At 40.4% G+C, this 21,816-nt stretch overlaps 1 protein-coding gene and 1 non-coding gene across 3 annotated transcripts in view; both read right to left on the bottom strand.

The window, feature by feature from the left end:
• Positions 1–16,445, bottom strand: part of TSNAX (translin associated factor X) — a 35,597-nt gene extending 19,152 nt beyond the window's left edge. For both annotated transcript variants that reach the window (XM_058669346.1, XM_004578535.3), the window contains exons 1-4: positions 16,077–16,445; positions 15,446–15,553; positions 9,970–10,084; positions 6,608–6,738 (exon numbers count right to left, since the gene is read on the bottom strand). In XM_058669346.1, coding sequence (XP_058525329.1) covers positions 6,608–6,738; positions 9,970–10,084; positions 15,446–15,553; positions 16,077–16,092 — 370 coding nt within the window. In that variant the 5' untranslated portion in view covers positions 16,093–16,445. The remainder of the gene's footprint in view (positions 1–6,607; positions 6,739–9,969; positions 10,085–15,445; positions 15,554–16,076) is intronic.
• LOC118759161 (U6 spliceosomal RNA) lies at positions 6,409–6,512 on the bottom strand. The gene has a single exon (XR_004996012.2). It is a non-coding gene; the product is annotated as a U6 spliceosomal RNA (small nuclear RNA).
• Positions 16,446–21,816: the final 5,371 nt, after the last annotated feature.

The raw sequence follows: 21,816 nt of genomic DNA, 5'->3' as shown, positions 1-21,816 counted from the left end.
TGAATACTTTTTAAAAAATATTTCACAACTGTTGCTTAAAATCAAACGATAAGTATCAGGGTTGGCATTGTGATGAAGTGGGTAAAGCTGTCACCTACATGCCAGCATCCCACTTGGGCACCAGTTAGTATCCCAACTATTCCACTTCTGATCCAGCTTCTCTCTTTATGGCCTGGGTAAGCAGCAGAGGATGGTGGAAGTGCTTGGGCCCCTGTCATTCATGTGGGAGATTTGGAAGAAACTCCTGGTTCCTGGTTTCAGCCTGGCCCAGTCCTGGCTGTGTGACAATCTAGTGAGTTAAAACGCGAATGGAAAATCTCTCTCTGTCCCCTCCCACTTATCTTGCTTATTCTTATTCTCCTTCCCTCTGTAACTCTTTCAAAATAAATCAGATACATCTTCAAAAAAATAAAAAAAACAAAAAAAACTCCCAAAAACACAAAAAATACATCAGCAAGAATATGCCTTGGATTTCCCCGCTACACCAAAAAGATACCAAGTTAACACATAAGCCTGAGAAAAGTTATTCAACAAACTCATTTTTGTTTTCCTTGGCAAACACTGAACTTATAATGTTCATGCTCCTTGGAAGTTAGATGTGATCATGTGACTGGCTGACACAATGTGGACAGAAGTGACTTTGCCACTGCTAGGCTGGCCCACAAGATCCTTTGGCGCCATCCTCTATTCTCACAACTTGTCTGTTCTGTACTGATGCCATGATCATCCTGCAAATCATGTACTAGTAACAACACAGCCTGAATCCACATAAGACTATGCATGTAAGTGAGCAACACACTTTCAAACTCCCATCAAAGTCTTGATTTAAGTGAGAACAATGTCTGTGTTGGTAAGCCACTGAAGTATTATTGGTTATTCGTTTGCTGACATGCTTAGCTTTAACTAACCAACATCTATGCAACTTTTGCTTTTATCTAACTCACGATTTTTTTTTCCCCGTATCTTTCAGTTCTTTTCTAATAGAAAATTTTTTCTACTACTATTCCAAAAGCTCAGAATTAGAGCTTAGTTCACTTTCCCAGTGAGCAAACATGCTGAATCTGTATCCAGTTTCTCCACATTTATACAGGGAGCTTTAGACTTCCCTAAATGTTAATGTTACTCTTATTTATGCTAGCCTGTCTAAAATAGTTCCTGGAAGCATGTTCTCTTTCTGGGAGAAAAAAAAGTACAATAAAAATTACAAAAAACAGTCATGAAGGATATGGCTGAAGGAAAGCTTTTTTAAAAAAGGTTATGTTGTTTATTTTTCATTGACTGAAGATCTAGAAGTATCTAAGATACATCTCAAGCAAATAACAGACTAGAGTACATTACCAACTGTTAAGTGCTATGAACAAAACAAAAAATGCTAATTTATAAGGAGTGTAAGCCTCTTCTAGATAAGTTCTGAAGTTAATAGGTAAATTTTTATAGAAACCTATTATTACTATTTCTTATTATCTTAGAACCTTGAGCATAATTTCTGTCACTGTTCATTTCCCTATGTGTGAAGTAGTAAAAACAAAATCATGATTTAGGGGTACTTGTGAAAATCCAATGAGGTCATCGTTACAAAGAACAGTGAATCAAAAAGTATCTAACTGTCCTCTAAAACTAACTTAGCCCATCATTCACATTATTGAATGTAAGATTCAGAATATTACATTACTAAATACAAGATTTAGTATATTACTGCGTCATTGAATATAATGTTTAGTATATTACTTCGGGTCTGAACATGGTTTATGACTCAAAGTATCTCAAAACATTAGAACTTAAATTATCATCAATATAACTTAAGTTTAATAATTCCTTTTTGGAGATGGAGGACTGGTCCCACCAAGAGTTAATTTCTCAATAACGGCCAAAAAAAGTTTAAGTCATTTATTTCAAGGAACTAATCATTTATCCATTTGTTTTATCCCTCCCTTGGGACAATCTGTAATTTACTCTGATAAGAAATGTGTAGAAAACAAACCTAACATTTTTGTTGTTATTCAATTATTCGGATACTCAGTGTTTGAGCTCATGCAAGCATCCCTTGGGGAAATGCTCTGCATGCCATTAGCACTATTCTTAATGAGGAACAGCACAGAACTCCTTTAGTTTCATGCCAGAATTGTTTTATCTTCAAGTCAAAAGAACAACTATTTGGAGGAACACCAAAACAAGCAGTTAACAATTACAAGCAGTAGACCTTTCGTAAGCATCACATTGTTAATGCTACTCTAATTATAAATAACCTAATTTTTATCAAATCAAATATCAGCACATTTCTAAGTTCCAGATACCTTCTGGACTAATTTATTCCTTAAGGAACATTTTCACTGATTGAATGAACATTTTAAATATGCTTACAGAAACGTGAGATATATAAGGAATCTTTAAGTTTTTAAATTCATGAGTAAACAATCCTCAAAGAAAACTCACAAATCATAAACAAAGTTCTAAAACAAACTCTGGTGTTTCCAGTAATCCTCAATGAACGTAAAATGGTAATATCTGAAGAAAAGTAATTCCGATGTCATTGTCCTGAATTCTCTCCAAGAGAATAATGCTTCCTTCCTGCATGAAAACATTCTACACCCTCCATTTCTGCAATGTTCTAAAAGCCAGTTTACAACATTCTAGGTTTCTTTTGGTTTGATTATCTACTCATAAATAATCTTTGCCCTTATTTATTTCCTTACACTGTACTCAATGATGAATGAGTAATATGTCAGCAACTTGAAATTGTAACTATCAGAAGAGCCTAATCAAGAACTCATGAGGAATTGAGTTTATTCTAAACATGTAAATATATTAAATACTTATACTATGGGTAAAATACACAGGCTGTATATATATATATACACACATACAGTTTGTTTGTTTGCTTGTTTTTAAGATTTATTCATCCCTATTCGAAAGGCAGATGTACAGAGAGGAGGAGAGACAGAGAGGAAGATCTTCCATCTGATGATTCACTGCCCAAGTAGCCACAACAGCTGGTGCTGCACCGATCCAAAGCCAGGAGCCAGGAACCTCTTTCCAGTTCTCCCACGCAGATGCAGGGTCCTAATGCTTTGGGCCATCTTCGACCACTTTCCCAGGCCACAAGCAGGAAGATGGATGGGAAGCAGGGCTGCCAGGACTAGAACCAGTGCCCATATGGGATCACGGCATGTTCAAGGTGAGGACCTTAACCACTATGCTATGGCGCTGGGCCCACACAGGTTTTTAATATAAACAAAAATGCTTTAACAAAAGTTGAAGTCAAAAGTGAGGATTATTACAGCCAGCTTTTATTACATTACATTGTTATAAATTTTTGCAAAATTACTATATGATGATAGAAAAAATGATAGAAGTTATTCAAATTCTTGTCTTTAGTGACTTACATTAGCAGGATACCTTGGACAAGCTGTGCAATCGGATTTTTCTTCAATGATACAAGAAATTTAGGCTGCCCTACTTCTTCAGATGAATGATTGTATAAAAATTGGGCACCCAACCAGCTCCTCTACCAACTGCAGCACCTGATGGCCATCAAGATGTTACACGTACATTTAACAAATCCTCAGAATAATTACTGTTTCTGAAATATTCCAGCTTACAGGTGATGGAATATCAGCAGTCACCTGAATTTCCTTATGACAGAACAAGGTTCATAAACAATGGACAAACACCATCACTTCTGACCCGCACCCTTGAAAACATCTAACTCATGACTGTGGCCTGAAGACACAGCTCAGGATCCCAACCACCACTGAGAACTGAGAGTTTCTGCTCATCCCCTCCCCATTCATCTGTACCAGGGAGGAACATAACAACTCCAGGAGATCAAACAGAAATAGAAAGAAGTCGCTACTAACACAGTCTGATCTGTTCAACAACTGTGAATGAGAGTAACCAAGAGAAACTAAGGGGGGTTTTGACAAAGTATTAAGATGAATGGTACAACTCTTTCCGTAAATATGGCCCACATTTGCACTACAGCACTCTTAGGAGAATTACTGTGAATGTGATTTCCCAATACAAAGAACTATTCTGTAAAAAGAAGCAAAGAACTTAATCAGTGAACACTAAATCCCCTTTGTCTTTTTTAAAATTATAATTTATACATAATGCATCACACGAACCTCAAGTCTAGCTTAATGAAATTTTATGTGTTTACCTGTATAACCCCACCATCAAAACACATTTCTATTACCTCAGAAGGTTTTTTCATGCCTCTATAGTCAATAATCACTATATTAAACTTCCACATGACCACTGCTCTCCCTTTCTCTCCAGGTTCATTATGCCTGTATTTGAAGTATACAGTAGGTAGTATCCGGTGTCTGCTTATTTTCTCCAACCTGACTGTGAAATTCATATTCAGGTTTAGCATTTCCTAAATCTATGCAGTACTATACTCTTCAACTATACTGTAATTTATTTATCCATTCTCCTGTTGACTGACATTTAGCTAATTTTTTACTAGAAGGAGTATTATGACTATAACTGCTATGAGCTTTCTTGAACATGTTAACAGAATGCTAGGTTACAGAGTAGGCATATGCTTAATTAAAGGAGATATTGCTAAGCAGTTTTTAAAGTAGCTGCTGATTGTCTTCACAATGTAATCATGCTGGCAGATGAGTTTTATTTCATGTCACTCTGGTGTATAACAATACTAAGCAGCTTTTCATAAGCTTATTAGCCATTTTTAGTTTCTTTTTTGAAGTCTGTGTTCAAATTTGTTCATTTTTTTAAAAGATTTATTCATTTTTATTACAAAGTCAGATATACAGAGAGGAGGAGAGACAGAGAGGAAGATCTTCCGTCCGATGATTCACTCCCCAAGTGAGCCGCAACGGCCGATGCGCGCCGATCCGATGCCGGGAACCAGGAACCTCCTCCAGGTCTCCCATGCGGGTGTAGGGTCCCAATGCATTGGGCCATCCTCGACTGCTTTCCCAGGCTACAAGCAGGGAGCTGGATGGGAAGTGGAGCTGCCGGGATTAGAACCGGAGCCCATATGGGATCCTGCAGCATTCAAGGCGAGGACTTTAGCTGATAGGCCATGCTGCTGGGCCCTCAAATTTGTTCATTTTAAAAATTATTTGTATTTCTGACTTATAAGAAATCATTATCCAGTTTTGTATTTTAACCAAAATATGTATTTTAAATGACTTTCCTCAGAGTTTAATATATTGACAAAAAATTTAGTTTTAATGAAATTCAAATTTTCATTTTTTTCCTTTAATGGTTAATTCTTGTCTGTGTCTCTTCAAAGAGATCCTTCCTATTACAAGATCATAAAAATACTCTCACATATTTTCTTCCAAAAGCTTGAGTTAGCTTTCTCCTCTTTTTTTTCTATCGATTTCTCTAGTCTCTTCTCAGCCAAACTGGTCATATTTAAGGTGAGCCATTTGACAGCACTAATTCTTTAAATTATGTTTACTGATGAAGGAGCTGCGGTGCCATCATACCAGCACGCCATTCAAGTCCTGGCTGCCCTGTTTCCACTCCAGCTCCCTGCTAACACACACAGAGAAGCAGCTCAGGATAACCCAAAAACTTGGGCCCCTGCTATCCTTTTAGCAGACCCGGAAGGAATTCCTGATTACTCACTTTGGCCTCATCCAGCTTCAGCTTTTACTTCACGCATTTGAGGAGTGAATATTTTTTAAACATTTAAAAAATATTTAAAAATCATATGCAGTATTATTTAAAAACCAAGCAAATGAACTTGATACTAATAAATTACAGAGCTAATCCCCTTTGGGAACATGTTAAATGTCTTCACAGAAACTTTTGGAGCTATCACTCAAGTTTCAAAAAATCTATTCCTGGCTTTAACTGACTGATAAATGCTAGTACCTTATCAATACTAAAATATATTTCAACATTTCTGAAAATAAATGCTGAAATTATAAATATTCAGACTAATACTGAGCAAAGATACTTAATAGAAACCAAATGAACTCAATTCCTGCTCTTCCTGCAAATCTTAGGATCTATCTGAATAATAGGCTCTCTCTCTCTAGTCAACAGATCACATTAAGAAAAAGACAGAGGAAAGAAACTAGAACTTTACACATTTATTCAACTAATTTGAAAACAGTGACTATGCCAAAGCCAATACAGACCTAAAATTTTCAAATGTCACACCATGAAATGTTGATTAAGTGATAATTCTTTCATGATCTTACCACCAGTAAGATTTGCAATTGGAAATGAGATATGTTCTAATAATCCCTACCTACTAATAATTTGCCCTACGGTCTTTTATTTAGCATCAACCAGTGATTACTACCACATACTGTTAAGAAAACAATAGTTTAGATTCACTTACACTGCAACTTAAAAGTTTCTCATTTCCCACCCCATTTTTTATGAAGCTGTTATTTACATACTTATTATTGTTTCCCACAAAAAAATGTGGAACACATGACAAATGTGCATGTCATCCCTGTGCAGGGACTATGATAATCTCTGAATCATTCCAATTTTTGTATATGTGCCGCCGAAGTGAGCACAGTTTTTAAAGCAAAAATTTCACTAGGTAAAGATTACAATCCATGCAACTCACACGTTATAAAAAAACCCTACTCCGAAGTGAACCCAGACTTACCTGTAGTAATGGCTCGGTGGAACTGATGCATATCTTCTCCTGATAACTCTTGGGCTACCTGTAATATCTTTTGTCTCACACCATCCAACTTTACTTCTGATTCAATTAATATCTCCTCCATATCAGGGGCACTGCAATCAAGATATCAGGAACTTTTAAAACAGCAAATGTTTTGATACTGAAAACTAATCAACTAACATGACTAAATATTTGCATTTTTTCATCCTTCCTACTTCAAAAAAATCACAAGTATATTTTACTGATAGTGTGCAAGAACATGAAAAATTCTAACATACCATTAAAGTTTAAAAAGTACACAAAAATTGTTATATTTACAAGAAAAATTTTGTTCAGAAAAGTATGATATCTGTCAATGTCTATATTCAGTAAGGATGAAGTAACATGGACTGGATTTATCTTCCTTTTTAAACAACTAAAAAGAAAAAAAAATACACCAAAACAACGGTTTCAAATTTTAGACTGAAGCAGCATGGGGCACTGAGGGGGGGGACTGGGAGAGATGATACATATTCTATGATTGCCCCAACTTAGTGCCTGAAGGGTTTTGAAGTCCCATTGCAGGGACAAAAACGTGAAATCGAAGCAAGTTTCTTTGTGTATGGTGACTGGCTGCTTTCATAATTATTTTTACTTTTTCAAGTTAGTAGCTCTCTTTACTCATGAAAATCAAGCTCACTATGAACAGAACATGGTAAAAAGAGTATGTTATAAAGTATGAAATCCAGCAGATGAGGGGGTGAGCACTACTGAGGCACTGCTTGGGATGCCCACTTTCTTGTCACAGAGCTGATCTGAGGCACTGCAGCAGCAAATGGCTCAAGTACTTGAGTTTGTTCCTCACTTGGTTGACCAGATAGAACTCGCAGCTTTGGCCTGATTCAGCCCTAGCTGTCTGATCCATTTGAATAAGGAACCAGAGGATGGAAGATCACTCTATTCTGTCATTCTGCCTTTTAGATGAGCAAATCTTTCTTATAAAAATAAAATCTAGGGCCTGGTGCAGTAGCTTACTAGCTAAAGTCCTCACCTTGCACAAGCTGGGACACCATATGGCCACTGAATCTAATCCCAATGGCCCTGATTCCCATTCAGCTCCCTGCCTGTGGCCTGGGAAAGCAGTCAAGGACGGCCCAAAGCCGTGGGACCCTGCACCCACATGGAAGACCCAAAAGAAGCTCCAGATGCCTGGCTTTGGATCAGCTCAACTAAGGCCATTGAGGTCACTTGGGAAATGAATCAGCTGATGGAAGATCTTCGTCTCTGTCTCTCCTCTTCTCTGTATATCTGACTTTCCAATAAAAATAAAATAAATCTTAAAAACATACAATAAAATCTGATTGTGGCTATCTTCGAGTAGTATGTATGACTGTTTTATTTGATTTCATTTGTTTTCTAAACATTTTTTTCTAATTACTATTTTCCAGTATATGTTCAACATGTATTGTTTTTGGCAGAAAAATACAAGAGCAAATACTCAAATGTAGACTCTTTTTCAAAGATTTATTTATTTGAAAAGCAGAGTTATAGAGACAGAGAAAGAGATCTTTCATCCACCGGCTCACTCCCCAACTGGCTGACAATGGCCACGGCTGGGCAGGGTCTAAGGAAGGAGCAACTTCTGGATCTCTCATGTGGTGCAAGGGAAACTGGACAATCTTCTGCTTTTCTCAGGCTAAAAGCAGGGAGCTGGATTGAAAGTGGAACACTGGGTCACAAACCAGTGCTCAAATGGGATACCAGTATTGCTGCAGTTTTACCTGCTAAGCCACAATGCTACTCCCTGTAGCTTTTTTCTTACAAGTAAGTTCTCCTGTCACATTTCTACTATTTTTATTTTTTAAAACTACTGAAAACTGATGGAATTTATTATAATTGCTGCCCAAAAAGGGACCATAATTAAACAGTTTTGCCTCTCTTACAATATTTGTACATGTTTGACTATACAGAAATTAATTTAACAGAGTTAAGAAAAAGAAAAGATTGGGCCCGGCGGCGTGGCCTAGCGGCTAAAGTCCTTGCCTTGAACGCCCCGGGATCCCATATGGGCGCCGGTTCTAATCCCGGCAGCTCCACTTCCCATCCAGCTCCCTGCTTGTGGCCTGGGAAAGCAGTTGAGGACGGCCCAATGCATTGGGACACTGCATCCGCGTGGGAGACCCGGAAGAGGTTCCTGGTTCCCGGCTTCGGATCGGCGCGACCTGCCCCTTGCGGCTCACTTGGGGAGTGAATCATCGGATGGAAGATCTTCCTTTCTGTCTCTCCTCCTCTCTGTATATCTGGCTGTAATAAAATGAATAAAAAAAAAAAAAAAAGAAAAGATTAAAAGTACATTTCAATAAGCTATAGTATAAAGGGCAAATCTGCTTCCACTTGAATCAGGAGTATTTTCTGTGGAGGGTCATGTGGATATTTATGACATCACTTGCGGGTCATAAAAAAATCATCAATTTTAAACTTGAACAGATTTATTGAGTTTCTAGCTCTGCCTATAGTTATCTAGGCAGGTCCAGATCAAATGATTTTTGCAGGCTCTACATGGCTCATGAGCTCATGAGTCCCCAAGCCTGACTTAAATGGAATAAAAACTAAAGCACTAGTAAGCCCACTAGTGCAGCCTGGTGGCTAAAGTTCTCACCTTACAAGCATCAGGATCCTCTATGGGTGCTGGTTCATAGCCGAAGCACCCCACTTCCCATCTAGCTCTCTGCTTGTGGCCTGGGAAAGCAGTCAAATATGGCCTAAAGCCTTGGGACCCTGTACCTGCGAGGGAGAACAAGCAGCTCCTAGCTCGTAGCTTTGGATCAGCTCAGCTCCAGCCATTGTGGCCACTCGTGAATCGGCTAATGGTTCTGACAATTCAGGATGGGCCTGGCTAAAGCCAGAAGCTAGACCTCCACCCAGGAAATTATGTGCGCGGCTACACAACAGGGACTTGTTCCATCTTTTGTTTCTTTTGCAGGCACATTAGCAGAGAGATGGATTTGGAAGTGGAGCAGCTAAGACTTGAACTGGTGCTCCAACTGGTGTCACACAGCTGGCAGCTTACTCACTGCACCACAACACCAGTCTGAAGCTTTCTTTTACTTAAACCACCAAAAACTTATCAATTACACGGAGCCTGTCTAGAAAAATATCCACAAAACACATCTCCCGTAACTCCAAAAAGAATTTTCCCTATTTTTATTAAAATATTTATTTCCTAAATGATCTCAGAGTCCACAAAGTCCTAGCGTATGCTAGGGGCTAGTTATTGTCCACTGAATCATAAAGCAAACAAAAAACCAAAAAACCAAAATAAAAAATCTATCAAACTATAATAATTTTTAAAGATGTTTACTCACCTTGTAATTCGATGGAGGAGAAAAATTGTCCTTTTGCTTTCAACAGTTATATCCCGACTAAGCTTCACAAGTCTCTCGTACTTATCATGTCTTGCATCAAGTTCCTGCTGAAAGGCTAAGGACATGGTAACCATAAGCACATATTCTCTATCCCTAAAGCCCATCAAAAACATCAAGTTTACATGTCATACTTGTTGTCATTTAAGTAAAACACAACGCAGACATCACAGTGCTAAAAACACTAATTTTCAAAACATAAAAACCTGAACACTGTAAACAATTTTTGGCGTTTACTGCCTACAGTATTAATTGCCAAATATCATAGGCCTATGCCACACAAAGATTCAAATACTATTCCTTACTGAAGAATTTTAACAAATAAAAGTTTTTATTACTGTTTAAAAGACTCTATTTTGGGTTCTATAAGTATACTTATGAGCACAAAGATATATTAAAAACAGAAAAATTGCTGATCTTTTCTAGACTACAAATCTATGACCTTTTAGTTTATATGCTATAATATATACATAGTTAATAGTCAATAAACCAGTACAACTGAGTCTCGATACATTAAATCACCTACACAAAAAATAATCTATTGAGTAAGAAATATTAAAATAGTAAATTTTCACATCAATTTTCATGTTCTTCTGCAGCTCATGTGTCAGCCAAACTACGTTCATATTAGCCCTGATTCTTTAAATTTGTACCTTTCTAGAAACCTCTACTTCTGAATACTTCCTCTGATCACATTTTACACTTTTATCAAATTACAATTTTACTCAGACCATTCCCTTATCACGTTTCATTATTTATCCTTCACTAAAGTTATATTACTTATTTGTATACTTGCCTATTCATTAACTTATACAATATAAAATCCGTAAAGACTATAGTCAGGTCTTCACCATTACATTCTTAGTGCACAGAAAGGTGCCTGAAAGAAGATGTTCAAAGATTTTTCATCAATAAAGTGCTTGCTGATGTCAAGGCCAGTACAACTACTATATATAAGCAGATGCTACAGTTTGAGATAAACTTTTTCTTCTAATATTTATTTATTTTGGGCCAGGTGTAGTAGCCTAGCGGCTAAAGTCCTCGCCTTGTACACACCAGGATCTTGTATGGGTGCCAGTTCTAATCCCAGCAGCCCCACTTCCCATCCAGCTCCCTGTTTGTGGCCTGGGAAAGCAGTCGAGGACAGCCCAAAGCCTTGGGATCCTGCACCTGCGAACGAGACCCAGAAGAAGCCCCAGGGTCCTGACTTCATCAGATTGGCACAGCTTCACCCATTGTGGTCACTTCCACAGCTTACAGAAGATCTTCCTCTCTGTCTCTTCTCCTCTCTGTATATCTGACTTTCCAATAAATAAGAAATAAATCTTAAAAAGATTTAAAAATCTTTAAAATCTTTTTAAGATTTATTTTTATTGGGAAGGTAGATTAACATAGAAGAAAGACAAAAAGATCTTCCATCCACTGGTTCACTTTCCAAGTGGCTGCAGTGACCAGAGCTGAGCCAATCCAAAGCCAGAAGCTTCTTCTGGGTCTCCCACATGGGTGCAGGGTCCTAAGGCTTTGGGCCATCCTCTACTGGTTTTGCCATGCCACAGGCAGAGAGCTGGATGGGAAGTAGAGCAGACAGCATAGGATCTGGTGCCCATTTGGGATCCTGGTGCTTGCAAGGTAAGGATTTAGCCACTGACCCATCATGCAGGACCTTAAACATTGTTTCTACCCATTAATATGCAACTGGAATCAAGAAGGCTTTCTCCAAGGAATTGAAAGCCCATATGCCTCTAACATAAAGTATTATTTAGCTTCTTAGCCACTACTTGCTAAACATATGCTAATGCTGTTGCGATTTATGAAGCAAATTATTCAGGTTAGTAATGTAAATCAGCTTCATTTATAATTTGAATCATTCTATTTGAGAGAGACAGAGTGAGAGAGCAAGTGTGTGCTTTTCCATTCACCATCCATTGTTTCACTCTCTAAAAGCCTGCAACAGTTTGGGCTAGAGCTGGGAGCCACAAATTCTACCCAAGCCTCCCACACCAGGGGCAGGAACCCAATTACCTGCTTAGTAATATCTACTGCCTCCCAGGGTCAGAATAAGCAGGGAACTGCACTTGGAAGCCCATGTTTAGTGCAGAACCCCAGAATTCTGATATGGACACAGGGAACTTGATTGTGAGGCTAAACACCTACCTCTATTAAAGTAATTCTGTAGCACTGCTTAACCAGAATTATTGCCTACATTACTGCCATCCTAATCTAATTTACCACTTCTATCTATTCCTCAAAAAAGATTTTTGCATGGTCACTTTTATCCTGCTCACCTTGCCTTTCTACTGATCAATCTTAGCAGCAGGACATTGGCAGAGAGGTTAAGATGCTGCTTGGACCACACATCCCACATGAGAATACCTGGGTTCAAATCTCAAATTCCTTTCAATTCCAGCTTTCCGATAATCTGTACCCTGACAGGCAGCAGTGAAGGCTCAGTACTTTGCTTCCTACCACTCATGTGGGAGATCTGGATTAAGTTTCCAGTTCCTAAAATTAAGTAAGGTCCAGTGTGGGTTGCTGCATACATCTGGGGAATTTAACCAGAGGATGGAAGATTTCTCTATCTTTTTGATACCTTAAGTATATCTCTTCAAAATTCCCTAATAGCCCTAAATTATACCTGACAAACTATAAACTCCTTATGAGGTCTTACATAATTTAGTCTTTCACAGCATCACCAAGGACACCATATAATTACACAGTATCCCAATGAAGAAGGTATACATTTCATCCAGTCATGAAAATATTAATCAAATCCAAAGAAAGGCATGTTCTATAAAATAAGGCCTGTATTCCTTACCAATGTCGGGAAAGAAGTGTACATACACATAAATTTACATACAGCAATAAAATGGCAAAACGCCAAAAATAAATGAATACATAAGGTTAGAAATAAGTTTTCTATACTGTTTTTCCAACTATATTATTCTTTCTTTATTTTTCTGCAGCTGACATTTTAAAATAAAAAGTTAAGAGAAAATGTCTTCACTTAAATTAATCAATTAACAGTAAAATTTTTCTAACTCCTTTTAATGAAATTAACTTTTGCTGGCAAAGTAATTCTTGAGACTTCAAAGATACTTAAGTATCATGCCTTGGGCATGAGTCTGCCCAACAACATTGATCTCAAATGATCTCTAACGTTCATGTTTTCCTTTAAAGACTTCCCATGTAACCACTCCTCTTTCCTGAAAACTTCCAACAGACCAGTAAGTTTTCATGTAAATGTTTTTTACAAGCACACCTGGCAAATCTTATGAGTGTGAATAAAAAGGAGAAACGATTTTAATTTTCTTGCAACAGAAATAACAAGTCAGCAAAGGCAGAATATACTTTAAAAAACTGTTGTCATACAACAAAGCAATTATTATCTATTCTATAAAAGTTAAAGGGGACAAGACCATCTTATTTCATAAAGACTTAGAAATCAAAGGCTTTGCTAGTAACTAAAACCTTCTCCCTCTAAACACAGGGATGACAATGTTGTTTTACCACCTTGAACCTCACAATGGGCACCCTATACCTACTGTAAAATATCATCTGAACCAGTCAATCTGAGCTTGTCACAAAGTGATGACACACACTACTTATAGAAATTACTGTTAATATCCAAATCATGATTTTAAAAATTACCTTACCACATACAATATAAATATCCCCAACAAGCAAACAAAGCTTTGTCTTTTAAGTTTATAATGTTTCCCCTTATTCTTGCTGCCTTTTTTCTCCCAATTTACCAAGGTATAAGTGACAAAAATTGCACATATGCAAAATAGATAATGCAAGATTCTGCAATACATACACAAATACATATCACTATCAAGTAAATTCATGAAATTACAACTATCAAGCTAAATAACATAATCATCACCTCACACAGAAATCTTTTTTTGTGTTTTTGTGGTAAGAACATTCAAGACAGTTATTTAACCAAATTTCAAGTATACACTTGGATCCTTAGTGGCTGAAGTACCAATAAACCCTTACCTCTCTTAATAACTACTTACCCTCACAAGCATTATTACTCTAAGGTGCCTGACACACAGGAAGCCAAAACTGTACTGAACACACATTTTTTTTAAAGGACTTATAATATTAGATGTCAACTTATCTGGTTTTCCACCAAAGTAATAACCTGGCCAGGATTTTGCCCAATAAGACAATGCACCTGAACCCACTTTCAGTATTTACTACACATACTTTAAGGATCCAACCACATATAATGAATACAAAAGACAGAGTTCCTTCTCAAGAAGCTTGTTCCAGCACAAGACACGGAGGAGGAGCCAACAAACGAAATAAAACATAATAAATACACGCAGGTTTAGGAAAAAAACCTCACTCTACTGACACATGTGACAACACAGCAAATGCTTAAGTATTTCATTACAGGGTGACTGGATAATGAATGACTGTAATATTTATCACCAAGCTCGCTTCAGAGAAAAATCAGGAAAGTTGGATATTGAAAAACAAACACCAACAACAACAACAAAAAAAGGTTCATCCAATGAGTAATGGGGACACCAAGGCAGATGCAATTCCAGACCAAAAGGTAGCAGAAACATAAAACATGCTTGAACACAAACGACTTTGTGAGAGGGTGGGGAACACGTGATGGCCTGCTGCTTTTCCCTCAATTGCTGCTGGTGGTAGTACTCCACAGAAGTTTTGAAATACACCCAGAGATTATCTGGGATTCCCACCTCACCAGCGGGAACCCAATCCACCTCCCCTTAAAAATAAGGCAGAGTTTTAACAAATACAATGTAGCAAAAGTAACAGTTACATTGCTTGAGATTAAGACATGAGGGGCACTGTGGTTTCCTCCTTGCTCTGTGAAACAGGTGCCATCCACGAATAGCTGCGGGGAGGGACAGGCAGAGAGAGCGAGCCATGGAGGCGAGCAGCAGGCCCACACTGCCCATGGCTGTGGACCCCTCCAACCCCAGGGGCACCTTCAAAGGACCACCAAGGAAGTCAGAAGGAGCTACTGAGGTCTCGCCTAAGCCACAGAAACTGAACAGGGGAGTGCAGAGAGCGACAGAGGAAGGATTTTTTTTTTGTCTTGTTTTGAAAGGAGCGACCTGACCACGTTCACATGGAGAGGATAAGGGGCCTGCGACTGAATGAGGAAATGCTGAAAGCACAACAGCTTTCAAGGACGTGGCATTTCTAACATTAACTTACGTTTAGTGTCACTGGGATGGAGTCACACTTTACATGCTTCAAATCCAGACTTTTAGAACTACCACTATCACAAAATTCCCACAAAAAATTATACTTCACATCTGCACACTGTAACACTCCTCAGAGTTGTTTTCCTCGTGCACCATATCACAAAGTCATCCCACCCCCCTTCAAGTTCTCTCCCCTGCAGCAACGGCCACGACAGAGAACTCACATTTGAAGGCCAACATCACAGGTGAAGACGAGTTAACATCCTTCCCTTCCCTTCTCTGGTTATGTGGGAAATTGTCGTGCTTCCTTTTCCTGAACCCTCCTCCTGATCCTTAGATAGAAAAGTGGAGAGGGATCTTCCATCACCAAGAGTTGCGAGAAACACTACAAGCAAATCTCTGGCTTCCTTCAAAGCCAGATATCACAGAAGCTTTCCTTGTGATCTTCCTGCCATCAGCGAAAGAGGGCCTGGACCCTCCACAGGTGCAGCAATACCCCAGGGGGCTACCATAACGAGAGGCTCCAGAAGGGGCCTCTCGCCCGAGAGCAGCAGCGGACCCACCCCCGAGGCGTGTCTGGGAGAGGACACGCAGCGTCCGGCCGCGGGCAGGGCAGCGAGGGAGAGGACGAGGGTCCGGCCGCGGGCAGCTAGGGAGAGGAGGGAGAACACGGGGTCCGGCCGCGGGCCGGGCAGCCAGGGAGAGCACGAGGTCCGGCCACGGGCAGCGAGGGAGAAGAGGGAGAGGAGGGAGAGGAGGGAGAGGACGGGGTCCGGCCGCGGGCAGGGTGAACTCGCACAGCCTACAGGACCACCCCACGGGATACTCTACGCCCCGCTCAGCGGAGGACGCCACCTTCTTTGTTGCTCATTGTCGTCACAGCCGACGGCCAGACCTGGCGGAAACTGAAGACCTCGGGTCGAGCGGACGGCACACGGTGCGGAACCCTGGCGGCCCACAGAGCACAGGACCACAGCCCACCGAGGGACAGCACTTGGCGGCCAGGCCGTCGTCCACGCACCGGCCGGAAGCGCGCGCCCTTCGCCTCTCGCGTACTTCCGGCTCGCTTCCCGAAGTCCCGCTGCCGTCAGTCCCACCTTTCCCGCGTTCCGAGGACCTCGCGTGCGCGAGCTGTGGCGCCTGCCTCACGCTGTGCCTAAAGGCAGCCAGCGAGCGTACGCGGCTCACAGACGCAGAGTCCTGGAGGCGGCAGCTGTGTGCAGGTGGGGCAGCGACGAAAAACGTTCGTGAAGATTCTCTCGAGGCACCTCGGTGAGCCTCCCGCCCCCTGAGCGTGGGCCCAGCGTCGCGCGCGGTGCACTGTGGGGGTTGTAGTTCGCCCGCAGGAGCCGGCCCTGAGGCGTGGGGGGCGCGGCTGGTGAGGGAGGCTCGGGATCCACTGCTTCTCGGAGCTGAAGGGGAGTCCTCCGCATTCTGGCGGAACCTGCAGTTAGAATATGCTATAATTTCCGCTCCTGGCGGTGACGCCGGGAGCTTTAAGTAATGAAAACTGCCAGTGAATCAGTGGCTCGTGTTGGTCTGACGGCTGGGAAGCGCGCCCTGAAGTTCTTCCATCTTCCCCTCCACCCCTCTTCCTCACTTCGCTTCCTGGCATTTTTCTTGGCCCTCAGGAACTAGACTGCCCTTCCAGATAGCCTTTGTATCTCAGTGTCTATGATGGGGATAGAATAGTATCTGTCGCTGAAGTGGTAGGAACCCACATATTGGGGCTCTTTCAGAGTGAGCTACTCCAGCCATAACTCTTCAAGAAAAGAAGGGTTGGTAATAATAGCAGATGTAGCACAAAACTGTAAGCCTTTTAATTATGGGCGTGCGCCGTGTGTCTTACTAGACTCTGACCCTGTGGACCCCCAATATATTTTTTCCTGGTGTCATGCCCTGGCCCCTGGTAAGCCAATGGAAGGATTGTCTTCAGAACATTAAGATGGGGGACGAGGTAGCAATGCAACACCTGCCAGCGATCAACTCAAGGCAAAGCTTGGTACAGTGGGGGCCCAGGCCCAGTAGGGAAGATAACAGTATATTTGATTAAGCTTTCTTCAGGCAGTTTCCATATTGCAGGCGTGTGTGGCATGCACACTGTCTCCTCTTTAATTTAGGGATGAAGTCCTTCAGAAAGGTTAGTGGTTGGCCAGAGGCAAGTAGCAAGGCTCCTTGCTGTTGGTGAGCGGTTGTCAATGTGGTTCTTAGCCAGGCAGTGTGATGTAACAGCCCTCCTTGCTATCAATCAGTTCATCTGTCCACTTACAGCTTCCGGTACCAAGCAAAACAAAACCTCAAAATGGAATTCGTGCTTTCAATGTGTAGTTATGTTAATCATGATTAAGATTTCAGTATACTTAGATTTTGCAGAATCTAATGGGATGTGTTAGCAAAATACAACACAATGTCTTGTTTTGTGAACACTAGGCAAATATTTATCCTGAGATTCTGTGACATCTGACCCTCTTGACATCCACCAGTGTCCCTCTGCTTCTTTGATTGGAGATGATTTAACTATGAGAGAGAAAGACAGGCAACTCTGATATAAATGTAGTTGTTTTTCTCATGTGACTTCCTCCAGATCCAAGGAAGTCAGTCATTAGAAACATTTTTACAAAGAGTGCTTATTTTACTGTAATGTGGAGAAAGGATATGTTTCCCTTACTTTTCTGGAATAGCAGTTCTGAAGTCCTCAAATTTCCAAAAACTTAGATCAGTCATACATTGTTGCTTTTATTTGTCCAGTTACCATTCCTTTAGCCTGTTCAACTGCAGCTATATTACCTAAGTTGCTTTTCACTGCTTCCCGTAAATGTAATGATCAGAATGGTAAGTTTCCTAACCATATAACCATAATGACTTCTCAAAGTATTTACTAAGGATGAACCCTAGGAGCATGTTCCCAGTACTTATATGTGCATCTGCAGTTAACCTGGGCTTCCCCAGGCGTTCAACTCCTGTTAAGATATGACTTTCAACCTCTTTGGCAAACTGCGTTTGGCAACCTGGACCCTCAGCCCTTTTTTATTGCTTCACATGCAAACATGTAGTTTTGATGCGTGACTGATTTGGTGTTGTTGTTGTTGTTGGCTTCTGTTTTTGAAGGAAACCTAACACCCCAAGGAAAAGAGAGGAGAACAAAGGTTTTCAGTAAGACCTTATCTCTGGGGTAGTGTTCTTAACTCCCTTTATTGTTTCACTCTGCTTGTCCATATTTGACTCTGAATGAAGTCTAAGCCTTTAAAATTTACCTGTTGTTTCTTAGCTTATAAATTTACATAGATTCTCCAGGAGAAAATAAACCTATCATATTGCTTTTGGATATTGAAAAAAAGATAATAATCAAATAAAAGAAGAAATATAGGGACCTAAGAGGCTGTTTCATCATTTCCCTTATGTAGTTTCAACATTGACCCTAGGTGATGAAAAAGGGAGAGGAAATCATGGAATTGTCAGATTTTTTTGAATGAACTTTTTAAAAGATAACCATAACATTTTGAAAAATAATTGGCATTATGAAACGTGTAGATACCAATTTACAAATTTATTTTTCAAGCAATTCTAGACAATGGTAGGAGAAAGTGATGTCTCACCCCTACAAGCTGAGAGGGAGGCTAGCATTTGAAGTAGAGAAGCGTGATGGGCAGAACCACAATCACCTATCACTTTATATCTATCAGGATGACTAAAATTAACAACAGCAGCAACAAACAGAAAATCAGAATAATTTAAGAGAGTATGGAGAAATTGAAATTCTCAAACATTGTTGATAGAAATGGAAAATGGTGTGCTAAGGTAGAAGACAATTTGGCAGTTCCTCAAAAGGAATTGCCATATGATCTGGCAATTCCACTCCTCGGCGTATACCTTTCACACAGATACTCATAACAGCACTATTCACAATAAACAAAAGGTGGAAGCAACCTAAATGTCCAATGGATAAGAGCTCATTTAAATGGTATATAAAGACAATGAAATACTGTTTAGCAATAAAGAAGGAATGAATCACATCTGTGCTAAAACATGAATGACCCTTGAAAACTTCGTAAGTGAAAGAAGCAAGTCACAAAAGACCACTTATGGTTCACTTTATATGAGACATAATAGTGAATCTAGAACATTCACTAAAGAACACTGGATTAAGAATCTCTTGTACCTCTGGGGCTCTTCAAATTGTCAAACTAGTGGTTCTCAACAAGAGGTGCTTTTCCTCTGAGAGAATATTTAACAATAAATAGGCAGACCTTTTCAGTCATTGTAATAGAGAGTATGTTTGCTACTAACATCCAGTGAATAAAGGCAAGAGATATTGCTAAATATAACGTACAGGACAATCCCTCACAACATAGAAATTCCTGTTCAAAATTTCATTAAGGTTGTGGTTGAGAAATTCTACACTATGAAAACAGGTGTAGGCATAGTAGTGCGGTACAGGAATGCTTAGTAACTAATTTTAACTATCAAAAGGAAAGAGGGTTGTTTTTAGGATAAACGCTGGGAGAAGTTCTGTTAAGTAGGAAGTTGTCAGGGGTCCTCTTTTATGTACTATCTCTAGTGGTCACAGTGATCAACAGGCTGTGGCAACATATAGCAGACAAGACTGTTCACACTTACGGAAATAAGAGGTATGAATTGCCCCATTGTATGAAGAATTCCACCCAGGTGAAGTTCAAACCAAAGACTGGGAAAATAGAGATTAGTGGGCAGGGGAGGAAAACAGCAGCTATAGCCTCAAGACCAGCTGCAGAAACAAGAACTGTCAGGCTCTATTTCTATTTCTTCCTGTGTCATGGGTGGTTTTCTTTGTCCACATAACTGTGCATGAGTTGCAATGGTGAGTTGTCCTTTGCTATAGACAGAGTATTGACCTTGAACTAGAGTATAAATGAATTAGGAGTCTGAGTGTCCTCGCAATACTCAGAATATCGTATGGGATATTTTCAAGTCCTAGTTCTAAAGTGGCATAAAAAATAATGTAAAAAGAAGAATTTCCTGAAAAGTTGAACCTTTATAGGTGCGCCTAAGCATAGAAATTGTAAACTGTGGATAGGTTTCTGTATGTAGATAACTATTAGGCACGGAGACTTAGCGATCACATGGGATTTCCATAGTTTTTTAAAAAAGTAATAGTTGGGGCAGTGCAACGGCTCAGTTAGCTAATCTTCCAGCTCTAAGCACCTGCATCCCATATGGCATTGAGTTGTGTCCCGGCTACCACACTTCTGACCCAGCTCCCTGCCTGTGGCCTGGGAAAGCAGTCCAAGATGACCCAATACCTTGGGAACCTTCACCCACATGGGAGACCAAGAAGCAGCTCCTGGCTTTGGGTCAAATCAGCTCAGCTCTGATCATTGCAGCCACTTGGGGAGTGAACCAGCAGATGGAAAATCTCTCTGTAAATCTGACTTTTGATTGAAAGGGTTTTTTTTTTTTTTGAAAGTCAGACTTACAGAGAGAAAAAGAAACAGAGAGAAAGATCTTCCATTTGCTGGTTCATTCCCCAAGTCGCCTCAAAGGCCAAAATTGAGCCAATTCGAAGCCCGGAACCAGGAGCTTGTTCTGGGTCTCCCACGTGGATGCAGGGTCTCAGCTTTTGGTCCTCAGCTGCTTTCCCAGGCCACAAGCAGGGAGCAGAAAGAGAAGTGGAGCAGCCAGGAAAAGAAGCAGTGCCTGTATGGGATCCTGGTGCGTGCAAGGTGAAGACTGTAGCCACCAGGGTTCTGTGCAGGGCCTGAAAATAAATCTAAGAGAGAAAAAGTAAGCAAGAGAGAGAGACAGAGAGAGAAAGGAAAGGAAAAGAAAGAAGAAGGAAGGAAGGGAAAGGAAAGGAAAAGCAAAAAAAAAAAAAAAGAAAAGAAAAGAAAAAACAAGAGAAAGCAAAGCAAAAGAAAAAAGAGAAGAACATTAATGAGGGGTGCAGTAGGTTAAGCCTTTCTGCTTTTCTCTGTGGTACAGCATCCCATATGGGTATCAGTTTGAGTTGTATCTGCTCCACTTCCAATCTATCTCCTGCTAAAGTGCTTGGAGGGCAGCAGAAAATGGTCCAAGTCCACAGATTCTTGTACCCATGTGGTACAAGAAGAAGCTCCAGAGCCCGGCGCGATAGCGTAGTGGTTGAAGTCCTCACCTTGAACGCACCAGGATCCCTTATAGGCGCCAGTTCTAATCCCGGCAGCTCCACTTCCCTTCCAGCTCCCTGCTTGTGGCCTGGGAAAGCAGTCAAGAATGGCCCAAAGCTTTGGGATCCTGCCCGCAAGGGAGACCCGGAAGAGATCTTGGCTTCTGGCTTCGAATTGGCTCAGCTCCAGACCTGGCAGCCGCTTGGGGAGTGAACCATTGGACGGAAGATCTTTGTCTCTCCTCTCTGTGCATCTGACTTTTCAATTAAATAAATAAATAAATAAATAAATAAATAAATAAATAAATAAATAAATAAATAAAAAGAAGAAGAAGAAGCAGCAGCAGCTCCAAGGCACAGTCAATAGCCTAGCAGCTAAAGTCCTCACCTTGAATGCACCTGGAATACCATATGGGCAATTGTTGTAATCCTGGTGGCCCTGCTTCCCATCCAGCTCCCCGCCTGTGGCCTGGG

Source organism: Ochotona princeps, chromosome 10 (assembly GCF_030435755.1).
Source record: "Ochotona princeps isolate mOchPri1 chromosome 10, mOchPri1.hap1, whole genome shotgun sequence".
In the NCBI taxonomy this organism is placed as follows: Eukaryota; Metazoa; Chordata; class Mammalia; order Lagomorpha; family Ochotonidae; genus Ochotona; species Ochotona princeps.
This window is presented reverse-complemented; position numbering and strand designations above follow the sequence as displayed.